This window comes from Anabrus simplex, chromosome 13, assembly GCF_040414725.1.
Source record: "Anabrus simplex isolate iqAnaSimp1 chromosome 13, ASM4041472v1, whole genome shotgun sequence".
Lineage (NCBI taxonomy): Eukaryota > Metazoa > Arthropoda > Insecta > Orthoptera > Tettigoniidae > Anabrus > Anabrus simplex.
The window spans coordinates 57,384,987-57,405,110 of record NC_090277.1 but is presented as its reverse complement, the minus strand read 5'-3'; the positions used below and the strand labels follow the sequence as shown (position 1 = coordinate 57,405,110).

Here is a 20,124-nt window from a genome sequence, read left to right as displayed (position 1 = left end):
TCAGATCACCTATTAGATGAAGGTTACTTTAAAACATCTGGAACTTTGATTTAACATGAATAACAAATAAAATTGTATTTACGGAATGGAGTGGTCAAGCTCTGTATTTGAGAGACACATGGGTTCGAACCCCACTGTCGGCTGTCCTGAGAATCGCTTCCTGTGGTTTTCCATTTTCACTTCCAGGAAAATGCTGGGAGAGTACCTACTCATTGACCATAGCTGATTTCTTCCATCCCCTTACCCAATTTCATTCGCCATCATTCATTTCATCCCCATTAGATCCTCAGCATCAGGATGGGCATTTGGCCATAAAAACGTGTCATATAAACTCATCTCATCCCCAATCGCCTATCAAGAAACGGGACTACGGGGTAGACAAGCAATACAACAAATAAAATTGTATATACAGACATTAAAATAGATTGGAATGCCAAAATTCTGTCCTGGAAAAGATTTTCACAATGTTACACTGGTCTCTCAAACTTGAGCACTCCTAAGTGATATCCAACTGGAGATTGAAACAACAGTTCACCACCATCAACAGAATTGAGCGGTTTCATCACAGGTGCAGTGTAAGTCTCCCCTGACTTGAACGAAACTACCAGAGACTTTAATTAATAATATTAGTGTCTGCTTTCTGGTACAAAACAAACTCCTACCTGCTGACTTAAGTGACTCCATCGCGAGGTGATTGCCTCAACGTCGGACTGGATGGTCTGAGGCATGATGGCATCGTCCACCAACTGACGACCTATTTCCTGGATCTTGGCTAACCGAGCCTCTGGATGGTTGCGAATGTAGTTCTCAAGGTCCTTCAAAACAAAAAGACATGGATAAAGGACATGGTACCAAAAACATAGGAAATAATCATAATAATAGAAATCATTTTGGAAAGCTGAAATTATTTTCATATTAAGGTATTTTTAGTCCGGCCCCGCGGTGTAGGGGGCAACGCGTCCACCTGTCACCTGGCAGCCCTGGGTTTGATTCCCGGCTGTGTCAGGGGTTTTTGATTGTAGATCGTTAATATCCCTGGCCTGGGGACTGAGTGTTTGTGTCATCCTTAACGTTCCTTTCCTCACATTCAACACTCTACACTTCCGCAATTCCACTTACACGCAGGTTCCTATCATATGGTGAAAGTAGTGGCAAAAGATCTACAAAGGTAGACGCCACGAACAAATATATACATTTTTAGTATTAGCCTCTCGAAGACCAAATTGATGTCAGAAGGTAAGAAATTCTACAGAATTGAATGTCAGATTGGTGATACAAAGCTAGAACAGGTCGATAATTTCAAGTATTTAGGTTGTGTGTTCTCCCAGGTTGGTAATATAGTGAGACTGAATCAAGGTGTCGTGAAGCTAATGCAGTGAGCTCGCAGTTGCGATCAACAGTATTCTGCAAGAAGGAAGTCAGCTCCCAGACGAAACTTATCTTTACATCAGTCTGTTTTCAGACCAACTTGGCTTTACGGGAGCAAAAGCTGGGAGGACTCAGGATATCTCATTCATAAGTTAGAAGTAACAGACATGAAAGTAGCAAGAATGATTGCTGGTACAAACAGGTGGGAACAATGGCAGGAGGGTATTCGGAATGAGGAGATAAAGGCTAATTTAGGAATGAACTCGATGGATGAAGCTGTACGCATAAACCGGCTTCGGTGGTGGGGTCATGTGAGGCGAATGGAGGAGGATAGGTTACCTAGGAGAATAATTGACTCTGTTATGGAGGGTAAGAGAAGTAGAGGGAGACCAAGACGACGATGGTTAGACTCAGTTTCTAACGATTTAAAGATAAGAGGTATAGAACTAAATGAGGCTACAACACTAGTTGGAAATTGAGGATTGTGGCGATGTTTAGTAAACTCACAGAGTCTTGCAGACTGAACGCTGAAAGGCATAACAGTCTATAATGATAATGTATGTATGTATTTTTAAGCAAAATCCGATTTTGTTCCTCTCTGATAAACACAAAAAACAAATTTATAGGTGCGAGATTTATATAAATATGTGTTCAAAACTGGTGGTTATATCGATCCTAAACTGATGTCAGAACCTACTTTTGCCTACTTTACATTTTGTACTTTTGAATAACGAGAAGCATTTGCTCATTAAAATAAAGTAAAGAACAGTAAAATGTTTTTTCAACGACAGTTCATTATCTAGTGATTTAAATGGACGTGTACAAGGGCCATCCAGGAATTAAATTTCTCTATTTTTTTTTAAAAAAAGACAACGTAGCTATATGAAAAACTTTATTGGCAACCGACACAGCAATGTTGCAGCTATTTTTTGACATAATCGCCACCAGAATTGAGACACGTCATATCGTGGGATAAACTTTTGTATGCCGGTGTCACAGAAGTCTGTCATCTGGGAATGGAACCAACGTGTGGCATTCGTCTTCAGCTCTTCATCCATGTGAAAATGCTCACAGAAGGACAGGAACTTCTTGATGTACAAGAAAAGATGAAAATCACTGGGAGCAAGATCAGGACTGTATGGTGGAAGAACAAACGCCTCCCAGCTGAACTCTTGCAGAACAGATGCTGAGCACCAAGCCGTATGTGGGCGAGCATTGCCATGGAACAGCCCACATACTGCACTAAGCATTGCACGCCTCTTGTTTTGAATGGCCCATCGCAATTTCCGTAGAAACTTTATCACAGACTGAACCTCGCAGGCTATGGGAGAAAGAACACGAGCCACCATTTCAAGCCACAGGTGCTGCGCTACTGACACCAGGCGGGACTTCTCTGGCCAGTATATGATCGCCACGTCATAGATCTGTTGCGCATGCTCATATTTACTCACTAAATAAGTTTACTTTACAAAAAAGAAATAGAGTAACTTAATTTCTGGTCGGCCTACATACTCCTGTGTTTGTTACTGCTGCTTGGCCTCTCATGCTGCAGTGAGACAGTTAAACAACAAATCAACTCGTTTCAGAAGTCTTAGAAGTCGTTAGATGATTTCTATGTCAACATACTGCAGTGAATACAAGTTGTCAAGTCTCTTTGGTGGAAGAGCTGGAAACTGAAGTCTTGCATTCAATGCAACTGAAGACCTAAAGTGCTTTTGTGTCACGATGCCAAAAATGAGCTCCGAGAAGTCTCATTTAGTACTGGACACAGGAGTTCCTCAATTTTACAATGGCTGACAATATTAATCGCAACGTGAGGTTTCCTGTTCCAGAAACCATTTCAAACTAATTTAGTTTAATAACTAGATTAATCGCAACTTCTTAGCACTTTACACTCAATGACAAAGTTGAGACACTATGTTGACCACCGGTTAGTATCCAGCTCTTATCACGATTATTTGATTCAAGAACTAGAAAAGATTCAAAGGAAGCAACATGCGTGAAACATACACAATAGATTCTCGCATTCACTGATGTCTGTATGCGGAACTTATACCGTACCATGCACTTATACTTTTTTTTTTAGTGATTGTACAAAACAAACATCCCACTGGCCAGTAAAACCATACTTCATAAAACCATAATATTGTAAGGGTGTATTAACAATGACTTATTCATATTGTTGAAATCTCACAAATTTATTGAATACAACTTCATAATGGGCCAGTACGGAATAAAACTGCACTTACATCAAGTTCTTCGGATATCTCTTCAGCGTCCGCAGCAGACTTTGGAGACTTGCGAAGGCGTTTCTCCAATTTGTCCAGCCAATCCATCTCTTGAGCTACAAGTGCTAGAACATCGAAACCAATCTTTCTATCCTTATGAACAAGATAAACACATAAAGGGTGAAAGGAAGCTGGAAAGAGGATAGGAACATAAATGAACGATAATGCAGTGAGAAGTCAGAGAATGCAGAGGGAGAAACAGAAAAGGCCAGACTGCACATCTTCACAAGCTCAGTTTTTCCAGACACATTTTCTTCTCGATCCCTAATGAACCAGTTGCTACTTCCCAGCTTGATCAAGGGAACAGACATCCAAATTCACGATATATCCTGCCTTAACATAAGAACAAAACTGAATTTATTCAGTAGTTAATTTTTAGTTACTTATGCTCACGCTTCTCCCCGCTAATTAGTGGGGTCCTTCAGGGCCTCCAAGACAGTACGCATGGCTGTCAAAAGGTGGTCGACATGTTCATCCTAAAATAATGTTGGAAGAACTTGGACTTTCATACCTTCATGACAAAAATCATAAAATGTAGAACAATCAAACTAATATTACAAGTATACAAAAGAGAACAAGAAGAATTACTGCTAATAAAAATGTATTAATATTTATACGATTCTGTTCTGGCCTCAGCTGTTGAAATCAAGCCTTTTAAATCAATGTCACTTTGGCAACTTGTACCTGATTTTGTCATTAACAAGTGATATCACTTCACTTTAATGCTAGAAGTGCCACAGGTTTTATCTGTCAAATGCTGCAGTAATTTTCCACAGTGCACAGAATACAAGAAATTGGTGTCTGAAAGCACAACTTAATCATGACTTAACCGTATCATACATCAATATAAACCTGAAAGAGTGATCTACATAATTTTGATAGAAATAAAAGAAGTCAATGTTATTCTTTTATTTTGTTATTATTTTGATTTGCCTTTGCTGGTAAGATGTAGTGTTTACAGTGCACTATGTCTTCTGGTATGGGCTAGAATAAATTTGTTACTTTCATTGACCTGTCTCAGTCTCATCCTTGGCTTTGACAATATGAAAGCGATCGCGGTATGAGCGATTCTAGTAATACCGTTCCTTATGCAGCCAGTCCCTGCTATGAATGGTGTGAAAATATCGCTCATAGGGTCGGTTGGTGCAAGCATCACAGTGGGCTTGGCAGACTGACATGTAATAGCAACTTCTGGCTTAGTGAGGAAAGCAACGGGAAACTACCCCACTCCTCCATTTCCCTAGTATGCCTCTTCAGTGACACCTAGGCTATCTATGACAGCTGTTGGTGGAGCTGTAGAGGATCAAACCAGTCTTCGGGCTGAATACCCAACATACATACATACATACATATTTTTAATAGAAAGTGACTGATGTTTATGCACTAAAAAGTATATTTTCACACACAATTTGTCTCAAAGTTCAAAGTGTCTTTCTCATTGCTCAAGAACCAGTTTTCAATTATTTTTGTTAGTTGCTGGGAATAAAAATCATGTTTGGCTGCCTTTTTTTTTTCACTGTAAGCTCAATGTCAACATGAAAATACAACCACTTCTGCAACAAAATAACAGCCTATGCTAGTCAATTTGTTTCTCAAAGGCTTTCAAAATGAAAGATAAAAGTATCCAGAAACAGCACAACATCTCCCTGGGAGACAGTCCGCTGGCACTCCTAGTAGTGAAAATGAGAGCCGTACAGTGTAGCAATAGAAATTTGGAGAGAAGCTATTGATCAGTCAACATTCATTCTGTTTTACAGAGTTCTTTTACATGCCATCACAAATAAGATGGCAAGCTATGGAGTTAATCGCATTAAAGTACCCATCAACCTTGAATGGAGCACGCTCTCTTGGACTAACCACTCCATAACCAGCATTTACCTACACCTAAGCTCAAAATTCTCTCTAATATTGGACACTACCTAAACATCCCTAACCGAGAAAGTTGCCTGTGTGGTTAGGGATGCGCAGTTATGAGCTTGCATTCGGGAGATAGTGGGTTTGAACCCCACTGTCAGCAGCCCTAAAGATTGTTTTCTGTGGTTTCCCATTTTCACAACCGGCAGCTTCCTTCCCACATCTAGCCCTTTCCTATTTTATCGTCGCCATGAGACCTATCTGTGTTGGTGCACCAAAAAAATATGTTTAAAAATGAAATGCCATGAATCTCTGAACTTGACATCAACAAAATGTGAAACGTACAACAATACAGATATCTCACCTCTGAATTCTCCGTACTGATGTGATGCCTCCTTCAGAAGCTTGAACTTGTCGTAGATGATGTCTGTGACATCACTCCATTTAGCATTCAGTTGGGTGAACCTTCTGGCCAAGTCCTGCACCGAGGTCCCTTCACTGCTCAGCATCAAATCATTTCCTGGAGAAACAAAAATAAGTATGAATTTAATTAATGAAGAAAATGTGTGGGGGTTTCTTTTCCTAATGCCTAGGAACTTGGATACGATCCAATGGCCATCATGGTGGGTGTTTTGTGATATTAATTTATCTCTACACACCATCTTTGGTCATGGAGTTAGTTACTCCTCACCTCAGAGGCAAAGTTTCTGTGTCTAGTGTGATGATTTTTGGGAAAATAGTATTTCTGATTACATAAGACATATTTGCAAAATAAATACCTGCTTCAATAGAAGGCAGTTGAGGTTCGGAAAGATTATACTACTGAAGCTAAACTTGTAGGATTCCAGCAAGATATAGCAGATATCTTGGATTCAGGAGGTCAAATGGACTGTATCGCGATTGACCTATCTAAGGCATTTGATAGATCATGGGAGACTACTGGCAAAAATCAGTGCAACTGAACTAGACAAAAGAGTGACTGAATAGGTGGTTATATTTCTAGAAAATAGAACTCAGAATTAGTGTAAGTGAAGCATTATTTGATCCTGTAATCATTAAGGCTGTGACCTTTTATATATATATATAATGATATAAGTTAAGAACTGGAATCACAGATAAGGATTTATGTGGATGATGTTATACTGTACAGAGTAGTAAATAAGTTACAAGATTGTGAGCGACTGCAAAACGACCTCGACAATGTTGTGAGATAGACAACAGAGAGTGAGATGATGATAAACGGGGTTAAAAGTCAGGTTGAGTGTTTCACTAATAGGAAAATTCCTCTCAGTTTAAATTACTGCATTAATGGGTTGAAAGTTTCTTAGGATCCCTGTAAATACCTAAGTGTTAATGTATGGAAAGATCTTGATTGGAGTGATCACATAAATGGGATTGTAAATAAAGAATACAGACCTCAACACATAGTTATGAGAGTATTTAGGGATTGTAGTAAGGACATAAAGGAGAGGGCATGTAAGTCTCTGGTAAGACCCTGACTAGAGTATGGTTTCCACTGTATAGGATCCTCATGAGGATTACTTGTTTTGAGAACTGGAAATAATCCAAAAGAAAGCAGTTAGATTTGTTCTGGGTGATTTCCAACAAAAGAGTAGTGTTATGAAAATTACCATCAGAAAATAATTTCTCACATCACAAGACTTACCCATCTCATTGAGATTGCGGAACTCCTCTGTCCTCTTGTCGACTCTGTCCTTGAGGAGCTGGTACTTGCCCTTCAGCTGGAACAGTTCTGTAGAGGAGGTGACACTGCTAGAAGCTGGTACTTCTGCCTCCAGCTTACAAAGCCAGGACTTGAATTCTTCCACTCCCTCGATTACCTGCCAGACATTGATCCTTTAGAGTTAGCTAACGTTCCATTCCAGACTTATATATTTTTTAAATAGCACATTCATGCATTTGTTCATGCATACTGAATAAGAGAAAAAAGCAAGCATGGAATGAAGGAATATTTAGAGTTCATGACTGCATTTTACTTCGAATTAATTTTTCAAGCTACTGAGTCATATCACACAAGAATAATTCATTCATTCATTCATTCATTCCTACCCCCCCATAGAGACGTACTGTATGTACTCCACGAGACTAATAGAGGAAAGTCTAACTGAAATCTAATTTGTTTTTGCTATTTGTTTTTACGCTGCACTGACACAGATAGGTCTTATGGCGACGATGGGACAGGAAAGGCCTAGGAAAGGGAAGGAAGCGGCCGTGGCCTTAATTAAGGTACAGCCCCAGCATTTGCCTGGTGTGAAAATGGGAAACCATGGAAAACCATCTTCAGGGCTGCCGACAGTGGGATTCGAACCCACTATCTTCCGAATTCTAATTTGTTTGCTATAGCTAAATGATATCATAGGTAATAAATTACACTATATAGCTAAATGGTCAATCAGAATAACAAGCTGACTATAACTATGCTGACAGCAAAGGCAAACCTGCAGCTAAGATACTGAACCAACAGTGTTACCAGAGTAATGTAACTCAAAAGCTTTTCAATCTGTTGAACACACAAGTTCAGTATAAATATCATACTTTAACATACCTGTAAAAGCACATTATTGAACAAAGAATGACATGTTTCATTCTTAGAAGAACATCATCAGATTCTATCAAGTCACACTCGATATTCGGAAATATTTATGTTTATTTCTATCCAAAAACCTAAGAAATTGAAATCTGGAGCCAATCTTAATGAAGTCCAGCTTTGACTCCTTGACTCCACTCGAGACTTTTAGATTATAATTTAACACTAAAAGTAACATCTTACAATAACTCAATAATGAAAAAAAAAAATTAAAATTACCGGTGTAAAAGGCAGACCATTAAATGTTCATTAAGAACCCTTTCTTTCTTTCTTTCTTTCTTTCTTTCTTTCTTTCTTTCTTTCTTTGTTTCGGCCTGCTGTGGACCACGTCATTTCAACCGTTTGCATCCTTGAGCTTTAATTCTTCCCCAGTACTCACGCATTCTCGTTCTGTGAGCCTCCTTTCTTTAATCAGTCCACTTCTTGCCTGTTTTCAACTTTGGCCTTTCTTGGAAACTCTTGTATCCCTGGAGCTTTTTCTGGAGAGGAGCACGTTTCTGGATGTCTTTGAGTGTGATTCCTATTTCTTGAAGGTCTTTTTCAACTTCAATAAACCAGGGTCCCTTGGTTTTCTTGTTAAGAAAGTAGGAAAAGATCCTATTGGTCTGTCTCTGTGTGCTCACGCGTGCTATATGGCCATAAAAATTATTCCTCCTTTTCCGAATCGTGTCCGTTATCCTCTCCATATGCTGGTACAGATTGGTGTTGTGTCGTCTCCTGTACTCACCATTTTCTTTGATTGGTCCAAGAATCTTTCTCAGGATTTTTCTTTCTTTAGCTTCTAGCTTCTCCATCAGACCTTTTCTGTTCATTGCAAGGCATTCTGCTGCGTACAGTGCTTCCAGGCGTACAACCGAACAATAATGCCTAAGCTTGGCGTTGATGGACACTGATCTTTTGTTGTAGACATTCCTAGTCAGCTGATATGCCACCTCCATCTTGTTGATTCTGCACATGATTGCTTCTTTCTCAGAGTTGTTAGGTACTATCCACTAGCCTAAGCACTTAAACTTTTCCACCTGCTTGATTTTTCCCTGTTCCACAATGAGCTCTCTGGGAGCTGGTTTGATGTTGATTATAAACTCTGTTTTTTTGGAAAGAGATTTGGAGGCCAGCTTTTGCTGCTTGGATTCTCAGTTGGTTAATTTGTTTCTCAGCAGTATCTAGGGAATCAGAAAAGATCGCTAGATCATCTGCAAAAGCTAGGCAGTCTATGATAAGATCATCTTTCTTATATCCTATTCTAAGGCCATTCTCAACCTCTTCCTTGCACATCTCCTTGCGCCATTCCCGAACGATTTTCTCCAGAACCCATTAATAATTTTGAAAAGAATTGTAATACGGGAAATAATAGTAAGTATAGGAACAACAATGATAATACTAAGTAAACACTAGAAATAAAGCACCTGAAGGGGAACTGCAGTTTGTCACTGACCTGACCAGAATGGCGGGGGGGGGGGAACGTGATGAATTGGAGGGTCAGCAGACTGGCAGCTGGTTGGATTCGAGCCAATGCAAGAGCAATGTTTTTTCAAACACCTTACTGTTGTATGTCCGGCGCTCCCTTCTCGCTCCGCCAGCCAGCTGCACGCGCGCCTGTGTATCATTCTGCTAGCTTCGACGCGCAGCCCTCAGTGCGCGTGCCTGACCATCGAGTGTACTATAAATAGGAGCTCCCTGCCTGCTCACTTGCCCACTCGCCCCGGTGTCCAGCTCCAGAATACACCCTACGTCAAGCACGGAGGCTACTCCTCTTGAAAATGTGCTTCGACCAGGTGGACTGAATTTCTGGCAGTACGAGGTTTCACCTCTGGCCACCGCTCCCTTACCTGTTTCCACTGCCTATGTTCCGTAATTTTTTTACAAGCCATTCTCATTCCCTAATTTATGCAAGCTCCCTTAGTTTCGCTAGGTGGAATTTCTTCAATCAATTGAACTTGCTTTTTAGGAATTCAGGCACTTCAACAAACAAGGACTCTCAAAGACATTCATGTTAGTGTGCCAGATAGTTCTCGACTATCATCGTGTCAATTCACAAAGACTATCTTTTCAAGATAGAAGTGTATATAAAGACTGTAAACCTGTACATATTGTATAAAGACAAACTTTTCTCAAGATTCAATATTCCTTTTTGCTTCAAAATAAATTTCAGTTATTTGTGTAAATATCATAAAGTGAAGCAATAAAAGTTGTGTTCTGTAAATTTCAACCTTGGTTACAACACTTACATTGTATGTTGCAGTGGAGACAAAGCAGGAGTTCAGGAAGATAGGTTCCAAATTTCAAATTCCTAGGTGTTTGGACAGAAATAACTTTTTATATATATATATTTTTTTTTTACAACTTGCGTTACGTCTCATGGACACAGATAGGTCTTGTGGCGACAATGGGATTGGAAAGGCCTAGGAGTGGGAAGGAAGCAGCCATGGCCTTAATTAAGGTACAGCCCCAGCATTTGCCTGGTGTGAAAATGGAAACCACATGGAAAACCATCTTCAGGCCTGCCGACAGTGGGGTTTGAACCCACTATCTCCTGGATGCAGAGATAAACAAATATTTCCAAATATTGAGTAATAGAATCTGATAATGTTCCTTCAAGAAGGAAACATGTCATTCTTTGTTTAAAAAGTCATCTCCGTACAGGCCATGAAGGCCCCTGCAGGGGTGGAAGGTAAAGGCTTCCACTATCCGTAAGCTCAGCACATGATGGGGTAGAATGGTTAGCTCTACGTCCAGCCACCTTTGCCTCCAGGAATTAACCTGGTACTCATTTTTGGTGTGGGCTGAGTGAACCTCACAGCCATGTGCATCTCCGAAAGTGGAAATTTTGTTTCTTAAATTTTACGACTTCTTGACGGGGATTCCAGCCCATGTCCTTCCGGGCAAACCGAGCACGCCTTTACCGCCTCGGCCAAGCAGCCCCTATTCTTTGTTTAATAGTATGTATTTTTATTCCTTATTTAATAGTATGTATTTTTATTCACTGTTTAATAGTGTGTTTTTTATTCATTGTTTAATAGTGTGTTTTTTATTCACTGTTTAATAGTGTGTGTATTTTTGTTCTTTGTTTAATAGTGTGTGTTTTTATTCCTTGTTTAATAGTGTGTATTTTTATTCTTTGTTTAATAGTGTGTATTTTTATTCTTTGTTTAATAGTGTGTATTTTTATTCTTTGTTTAATAGGTAGGTAAGGGTTATTCTGCCCGAAGGCAGGTCCGAACCTCCTCAGAGGTGTTCCTGAGCCGGAGTTTACGTGCGGTAGGGTGGCCAGTTCCTTTCCGCTCCTCCATTCCCTTACCCCCCACCAACAGCGCGTGGCAACCCATCCAACTCCTGACCCCGCCCAATGTTGCTTAACTTCTGAGATCTCACGGGATCCGGTGTTTCAACACGGCTACGGCCGTTGGCTTTGTTTAATAGTGTGTATTTTTATTCACTGTTTAATAGTATGTATTTTTATTCCTTGTTTAATAGTGTAATATTTATACTGAATTTGTGTGATTAACAGAGTGAAAAGCTTTCAAGATACATTTAAACACATTCTAATTAATAGCAGAGAGAGGTCAAATAGACCAAAACATGTTTTAATACAGTATATGTATTTATTATCTTTCTAAGTATTGAATGGTGGTAAATATATAATATTCCAATTAAATTAATAATTATTTTATTATAATAATTAGAGCTCAACACAACACAGTGAGAGGATGATCAGAAGAAAGATGCTAATATAAAATAAATAAAAATAACCTGACAGAGCAGCACAAAAAGATTAAACTACAAACCTTCTTGCTCTTCTCAAGGGTGTCTTTAAGGACACTGTTCTGCTGTTTGGCACTGTCGACCACCTTCTTCCACTTCTCCCTCAACGTATTCATTTGCGAAGTCAAGTTCTCAGTAAAATTCTGATCAGCATTCTCAAGCAGCTTCTGAGCTGTAGTCTCGATGTTATTCACGTTAGGCTGCAAGGTTTCAATATCATCTTGAAGTGCCTAAAACAGAGAAAGACAGAAAAATAGAAAACTATAACCACATTCAATATTTTTATCAGAATGACAGTAAATTCCATTCATAATATGATATTTTCTTTTAGCTAAGTGATTTTTACGGGCAGTGAAGTGCACAGATACCACAGGTTTGAAATAAAAGTATTGATTTATCTTATTTTCTTACAAAAAATAGTAATGATTTTATATCCTATACATCTTCCACATGTAAAGCTTATGACTATTCCACAAGCACTAATATTATAGATAGTGGAAGGTTTCTGCATCCATTTTCTATTTATTTCGAATTCCTTATCAAGGACCCTATTTTATTTTACTTTTATTAAATCTGTTTACCCTCCAGGAGTGTCTTTTCCCCTAGACTCAGTGATACAACTGGAAAGGAGGACAGTACCTTGCCCAGGTGGCCTCATCTGCTATGTTGAACAGGGGGCTTGTGGGGGATAGGAAGACTGGAAGGGATAGGCAGGGAAGAGAACAGGAAGCAGTCGTGGCCTTAAGTTAGGTACCATCCCGGCATTTGCTTGGAGAAGAACTGAGAATCCACGGAAAACCACTTTGAGGATGGCTGAAGTTGGAATCGAACTGCCTTCTACTCAGATGACCTTCCGAGGCTGAGTTTTCAAAGGACTCTATATAATATAAAACCTAAGGCATATATAAAGGAAGCAAAAGATAAGTAGCTCAAACTTACATCAGACTGATCCAGTTGTGCTGCCAGAGTCTCAATATCTCCAACAGGTAGGTCCTCTTCTGCACCAAGGAATGCTTCCACCTCTTGAAGCCACGAGTTGAGGCCTTCCATTTCATCTCGGAATTGGCGCAACGTTTCAATCTCTAAAATACAATTTACAATAGTCACTTTTTTTAAAAATCTTATAGCCCTTCAACATAATTTACTGATCGTTCTTTTAATATTACAGAATTGTGCATACATACACACACAAAATTTTAAAAGTGACAAATAATACAAGCCTACTGGCATTATTAGAACAATTTAAACCTCAAAATTGAAGACCACTTTAGCCTACTGAAGAGATCATGCAACAAAAAGTATGAGACATGGTTGTATCGATTTTCCACTTATTTTTATACTCTGAAACAATTTTTCAATTTACACCCTTGGTGATGTTGATAAAGGCATGGGTTGCAAATAAACACTATCCCCTATGCTGATGACACAATGATATTGTATTTATCCTCGTCTTATATTTCTTCCCTTTCACTGTACTTATTCGGCTTTAACCGAGTCTGCAGAGGATCTGGAGAAGTTGTTGAATGGTATGGACAGAGTCTTGGAGAAGGAATACCAGATGAAAATATATAAGTCCAAAACAAAATTAATGGAGTGCAGTCGAACAAAGTCAGGTGATGCAGCAAATATTAAATTAGGATATGAAGTCCTAAAGGAAATAGATTATTATTACTTTGGTAGTATATATTTTCGACTTCCACGATACAGCAAATTTGATGTAGGAAATACAAAATGGGAAAACTTACTCCGCAATGATTGTCTGTGGGGGGACACAACCGGAAGAAGGAAAAGAAGACTATGGTTAATTTCAGAATTGCAACAAAATAAGCTACAAAAAGGCTTACCGGCCTGCAATTTCTTCTGTCGTTCATCTAAGATGATGGGAATGTCACTCCATCTAGTGTTGAGATCCTGCAGTTCATCACGAAGCCGCTGGCTCTGAGTCTCTGAGCTGGATCGCTGGATAAGTTCTTGTCCCGTTGTGTTGACATAGTGGAAGCTTCCTTGCTGCTCCTCTATCGTCTTCTGAAGCTCCTGTTGTGACAGTACGAAGAGTTATCATTTCAGCTTTTCCAGAATAAGAAAAATAATTGCCTGTACATTTCCTACATTTAGCTTACGTTTCTAATGGGTGCAAATACAAGTAGGTAAACAATGAATTACGAATTTTTGAAAATTCTTGTATCTTATGATTTAATATGGACACAGTTATGTCTTCATAATATAATCTGTAGGAGCTGCAGAACCACCACCAGAATGAAAGATATAATATACAGCAAGCAATCAACTTCATGATCTGTATCGATGTCTAAATTATTTGATAAATTAATATTAAATATTTATTGCACCTTAACATAAAGAAATAAATGAACTGGATATATATATATATATATATTTATTAATAATAAAGCCAAGCTTTCAGCCAAATTGCACTGGCCTTCATCAGGGCATGTGAAGTTTTGCCTCCGACAGTGAGCAAAGAAATTATCTGAAGGAACATGGAAGTCATGCCCGTACTATCCACGGCCTACCCCACTAACTGGACTCAAGGATCGTGGTGCTGTGCTGTAGTGGTTGGGAGGGAAGTTACTGATGCACCGCCCTCTGTCGACAGTTTGAGTGCATCCCGCTGTGCCATGGTGGTGTTATGCATGTATTTCTGCAGTACAGGTCTCCATGTATTTGATAACTTGAAGCCGTCTTCCCCGTTGATGTTATTTGGGCGCAGCTCTGTCTCTATGGCTTCCCTCACAAGACGAGCATAGAAGTCTTTTACAGGCGCGATGACCTTCACCTGGTCAAAGAGGATTTCATAGTCTGTACTGTAGAAATGTTCTGCTATGGCAAACTGGCTTATAGCGTTCTCTGTGGAGGATAAAAGAGCGACATTCTTTACCGATCTGATGTGCTCTTTCACTCTGGTGCTAACAAGCCTTTTTGTCATGCCAACATATGAACAACCACAACCACATGGAATTTCATATACGCCCAGTGTTTCAAGACGTGGCTTCTCTTTGACTGGTCGAAACAGGGATACTTACGGATCTTGGTGTTGACGTCCTGTCATTGCAGTAATTTGAAGAAGTACTGCACTGGAAAAGCGATCAGCGGTGAACTTGCATAAGGGATCATCTTAGCATTTCTTTATGTTAATACAATGAGCCACGAAAACTTACGTTCATTTATTGCACCTTATTGATACTATATCTTTACTGTATTGCCTTAAGCAATTTCTTCAGTTAATAGTACAAATTTCATTTTTATACAAACATCATCAGCTACAAGCGTCCTTGGTTAGGTGAAAACAATAAAAATGTACCAAGACATAGCTTTTCTAAAATTGTCTAAAAACATGCACAAAAACTTAAGAACTACAGTAGAACCTCGATTATAGGTTCCCAGAAACTACGTTTTCCCGCATTATTCGTTCAAATTACGTGGTCCCGCGAGCATCCTAATTAAATCACGTTGTAAAAATCCCGCATTATCCGTTCATCGAAGAAACGATTTCCTGGATCAACCGTCCAGAAACTGTATCTTACGAAAGGACAGCTACGGCATACTTACGGATCTTGGTGTTGACGTCCTGTCATTGCGGTAATTTGAAGAAGTACTGTACTGGAAAAGCGATCAGCGGTGAACTTGCATAAGGGATCATCTTAGCATCCCATTCGGGTAGCATAGTTTAGAGAATCCTCGGAAATCATAAAGCAGAGAGTGTCCACGACAACTGGAAGAAGACAGAGCGCATTTCGACAGCTCTATTTGAAGACGGAATGAGTTTCGTCAAATGTTCGTACTTACAAAATGTCTACATTATGTCCCGGGTTAGATGTCAATTTTTTTACTTTTTTCTAGTGTATCGCCGAACAGGTTTTCGGCATTTCCCTCAGGGCACTGTACAGTCACTGGGCTTTCAGGCAGGAATCGAAACTACTCCTTCTTAAGTAACACATTAGTATTTTAATATCATCGTATACGATTATGTTATCAAGACCAGAACAGATGTTGCATCTTACATACCATACATAAAACCATGGAAGGTTTTGGGATTGCCTATTACTGTTTTCGTCCTAGTATTGACTGGGAATTTCACATTTTTGTGTTAAAATTGTATAAAGGCTGCAGTCATTTTATTTGCACACGTTACATTTAAAAACTTGGCATCATTTCGCACTCGTACCGATTTGTACAGCGAGTGCGCTTTCCAGCTGAGCTCAAGGTCGCGAATAATCGTAATTTCGGAATGTTAATGATATTTTTTCTCTTTCCAATTTGATTGTGATTAGTGACGGGCAGAACTAAATACAATGCATTTGAGAAATTGAGGATCGATACTTTCGAAACCATATTCTTGAGTTCAACATAACCTTTAAAAGTCGATGTAGGCCTAATTTATGCGGTACAAGATTTCCATAAATTGACTACGAACAGTATACCGGTGACCAAATTACAATGGAAGATTAAAAAAAAAAAAAAAAAGGATTTTGCCATCATGTTGGACGCTTTTGTATGTAATGTGCTTTATTTTATTAGATTAGAGAATGAAAATCTACTTGTGGTCGATTGTTGCTTGGCATTACGGGTATTGGATTTTTCGAGGAGTTTGGCTGATCAAAGTTACTGAACTAAAAGAAGTTTTCAAAGGAATATGATGTTTTCAGAGGAAACTGACAAAGTTTTCCCGGTAAAACTGAATGTAAAGTTTCGAGATTTTTAAGTCACCTACCAGTAATTAACGTTTGAAGCCAGCCCCGTGGTCTAATTTGCCTGTCTCTCACCCGGAGAGCCCGGGTTTGATTACTGGCCAGGTCAGACATTTTTACCTGGGTATGAGGGTTGGTTCCAGGTTCATTCATTCTACAATTACCTTTAATTGAGGAGCTATTTAATGGCGATATGGCGACCCTGTTCTAGAGAGCGAGGAATAACGGCCGAGAGGATTCGTCACGCTGACCATGCGTCACCTCGTAATCTGCAGGCCTTCGGACCGAGGGCGGTCGCTTGGTAGGCGGAAGGACCATTGGAGCTGTAGTCTGGTTTGGTTTAGGGGTGTTTGCGAGATTATAAGTACAGTGGAACCTCTATTATCTGTTCCCGGAAAATACGTTTTCCCGGAATATGCGTTCAAATTACGTGGTCCCGTGAGCATCGTAATCAAATCACGTTGTAAAAGTCCCGCATTATCCGTTCCTCGAAGAAACGATTTCCCGGATCAACCGTCCAGAAATTCCAGTCCCATCAACGCTAAATCCTTGATCAATCGTTTTTTAAGAAACTGTATCTCACGAAAGGACGGCTATGGCAAATTTATGGATCTTGGCGTTAACGCCCCATCACTGCGATAATTAAAGCAAGTACTGTACCAGTACTGGAAAAGCGATCGGCGGTGAACTTGCATAAGGGACCATCTTAGCATCGCATTCAGGTGGTATTGTTTAGAGAATCTCAGAAAATCATAAAGCAGAGAGTGGCCACAACAATTGCAAGGAGACACGGAATGAGTGTCGTCAAATGTTCAAACTTATAAAACGTCCATATTATGTCCAGGGTTAGACGTTTATATTTTTACATTTTTTCGATCATACTGCCGAAGAGGTTTTCCACACTTTGCTCAGGGCACTGCAAAGTAACTGGGCTTTCAGGCAGGAATCGAAACTGCTCCTTCTTAACACAAATTCAGTATTTTTGATGTTATCATACATGATTATGTTAGCGAGACCAAAACAGATGTTGCACTTTACATTAAAAAAGAAAGCCATGGGAGGTCTTGGGATTGCTTATTACTGTTTAGGTCCTAATGTAAGACTGGGAATTTTACGTTTTCGTGTTAAAATACCAAAAACTGCAATCATTTCATTTGCGCACGTTACATTTTAAATGGTTGGTATCATTTCAAACTCGTACTGACATGTGCAGCGAGCGCGCTTTCGAGACGACTTCAAGGTCACGAAAAACCGTAATTTCTGAAGTTTTGATATTTCTTTTATCTTTCCCATTTGATGGGATTTGTGACGCGCAGAATGGAATATAATGCATTCGAGAACTTTTAAGAATCAATACTTACATTCAAAACCATGTTTTCGAGTTCAACCTAACCTTTAGAAGTCGATATAGGCCTAATTTGCGCGGTACGAGATTTCCAGAAACTGACTACGAACAGTATACCGGAGACCAAATTACAATGAAAGATTAAGAAATGAACGGATTTCGCCATCATTTTTGGTGCTTTTGTATCTAATGTGCTTTATTTTATTAGATGAGAGAATTAGAAACTACTTGTGGTCGATTGTCGTGTGGCTTGGCGTTATTAGATTTTTCGAAGAGTTTGGCTAGCTTAATCAAAGTTGCTGAACTGAAAGAAGTTTTCACGGAAAACTGTCGAAGATTCCCCCGTAAAATTGAATATAAAGTATCGAGATTTTGAACTCTCGTACCGGTAATTAATGCAGTTTCGCGGTCTAACATGCCCGCCTCTCATCCAGAGGGCCCGGGTTCGATTGCGACCAGGTCAGGCAATTTTACCTGGATATAAGTCTGGTTCCAGGTCCACTCAGCCTACATGATTACCTTTAATTGTGGAGCTATCTAATGGTGAGATGGCGACCCCGATCTTCATAGCCAGGAATATTGGCCGAGAGGATTCGTCGCAATGACCATGCGCACCTCATAATCTGCAGGCCTTTGGGCTGAGCAGCGGTCGCTTGGCAGGCAAAGTCCCACTGGGGCTGTAGTTTGGTTTGGTTTAGGAGTTTTTGTTAAGATTATAATTATACATATTTTATTTTTGTGATGTTTAGCCAAATTGTTGATGGTTTTCATTCATTCCCGGATTTTCCGTTTTCCCGCGTTGTACATTTTTTTTCATGGTCCCTCTAAAAATGGAGAATTGAGGTTCCACTGTTTTGGTTATTAAGGTAATGATGTAATGAGTTAAACCATAGTTCATTTGGCTGCATTTAACACACGCACCTCGGCACAACACGACTGCCACGCTAATCCCTTTGCCTACATGTCCATGCTTATATACTCATACCAGAGTCGCAGTACGTTGCATGTCCGCTGCAGCAACAGAAAATTTTTGATCATACCTTTTATTTGTATTTTTTACAATTTGACAAATTCATCTTCTATATATTAAAAAATTTATGAAAACTGAAGTCAGTCAGTCCGGCCATTCTATCCGGTCGATTTCCTTCATTTTTTTAACTGAAAGGTATCCATGCACAGATTTTTCATCAGGTACTATCAATCACTTAACTTCCGCCTTCCTCAAATTATTTGATTTTTTCAATTCTGTGTCTCCCTGAAGCAATCATATCTTTGGTTCTAATTGAGGTACGGAGTTCGTTTTGGCCTAAGAACACTCAGTGGATCAAGCTCTTTCATTTCAGCTCTTAACTATTCTAATTGTTTCATTCTGAGGAAAGTTATGAGTGCACATTCAATTTGACGTCTCATTTCTTCAACATTTTTTTTCTCATTGAAGCAATCATATCTTTCGTTCTAATTGAGGTATGCAGTTCGTTTTGATCTAACTGGATCAAGAGCTTTCTTTTGAGGTAATAACTTCTTACATTGGTAGATTCTGAGAAAAGTTACGAGTACATTTGTCTCCATGACGAAGATCTTTGAAGGACTTTTTAACAGTTCAGCGCGTAGTGTTGTTCCAAGGAACGTTTAATTCAATTTCTTTGTGTGATGTATTTTGAAGTGTTTTGTCGACATTATATTACATTCTATTACCACAGCAGATCATGTACTTTATTTCATTAACTCGAAACTTTGCAATTACATCCGTGAGGATAGTAACGAACAACACCATACTTTGTACATTGCGGGCGGAGCCAGCGGGAAACTGCTAGTTTAAATAAAATGAAGTTCTTAATCAAATTAATTTTATTTTTATCCCATGTTTCCATCCTTTTAATATTGTGTACTTAGATTTAGGATTCATATTCAGTGAGTTTATAATTCACATTTCATTTTGCGCCATTAACCACTTTTATTCTTGCTCACAAATACCTAAGAAGAATGGGTACTTTATCTAGTAACAAAGTACGTGCTATAACAGATCAGATAGAGGAAAGTTTAAAAAATATTACTAAAATTTATTAGGATTAACCTATTCAATACAATTGAGTTCTTAAAGTTAGGATCTACATCTTATTATACTAAAATTTGAAGGGACATGTTTCGCCCGTCATAGATGTAGGAAACCTGGATGCACATGAAGAGACAATG

At 39.2% G+C, this 20,124-nt stretch overlaps 1 protein-coding gene across 1 annotated transcript in view; it reads right to left on the bottom strand.

The window, feature by feature from the left end:
- Window positions 1–20,124, bottom strand: part of LOC136884743 (dystrophin, isoforms A/C/F/G/H) — a 1,317,506-nt gene that overhangs the window by 1,020,034 nt on the left and 277,348 nt on the right. The window contains exons 19-25 of the mRNA XM_068230054.1: window positions 13,725–13,914; window positions 12,820–12,962; window positions 11,904–12,110; window positions 7,177–7,351; window positions 5,875–6,030; window positions 3,618–3,721; window positions 663–815 (exon numbers count right to left, since the gene is read on the bottom strand). Of these exons, the coding sequence (XP_068086155.1) occupies window positions 663–815; window positions 3,618–3,721; window positions 5,875–6,030; window positions 7,177–7,351; window positions 11,904–12,110; window positions 12,820–12,962; window positions 13,725–13,914 (1,128 nt within the window). The remainder of the gene's footprint in view (window positions 1–662; window positions 816–3,617; window positions 3,722–5,874; window positions 6,031–7,176; window positions 7,352–11,903; window positions 12,111–12,819; window positions 12,963–13,724; window positions 13,915–20,124) is intronic.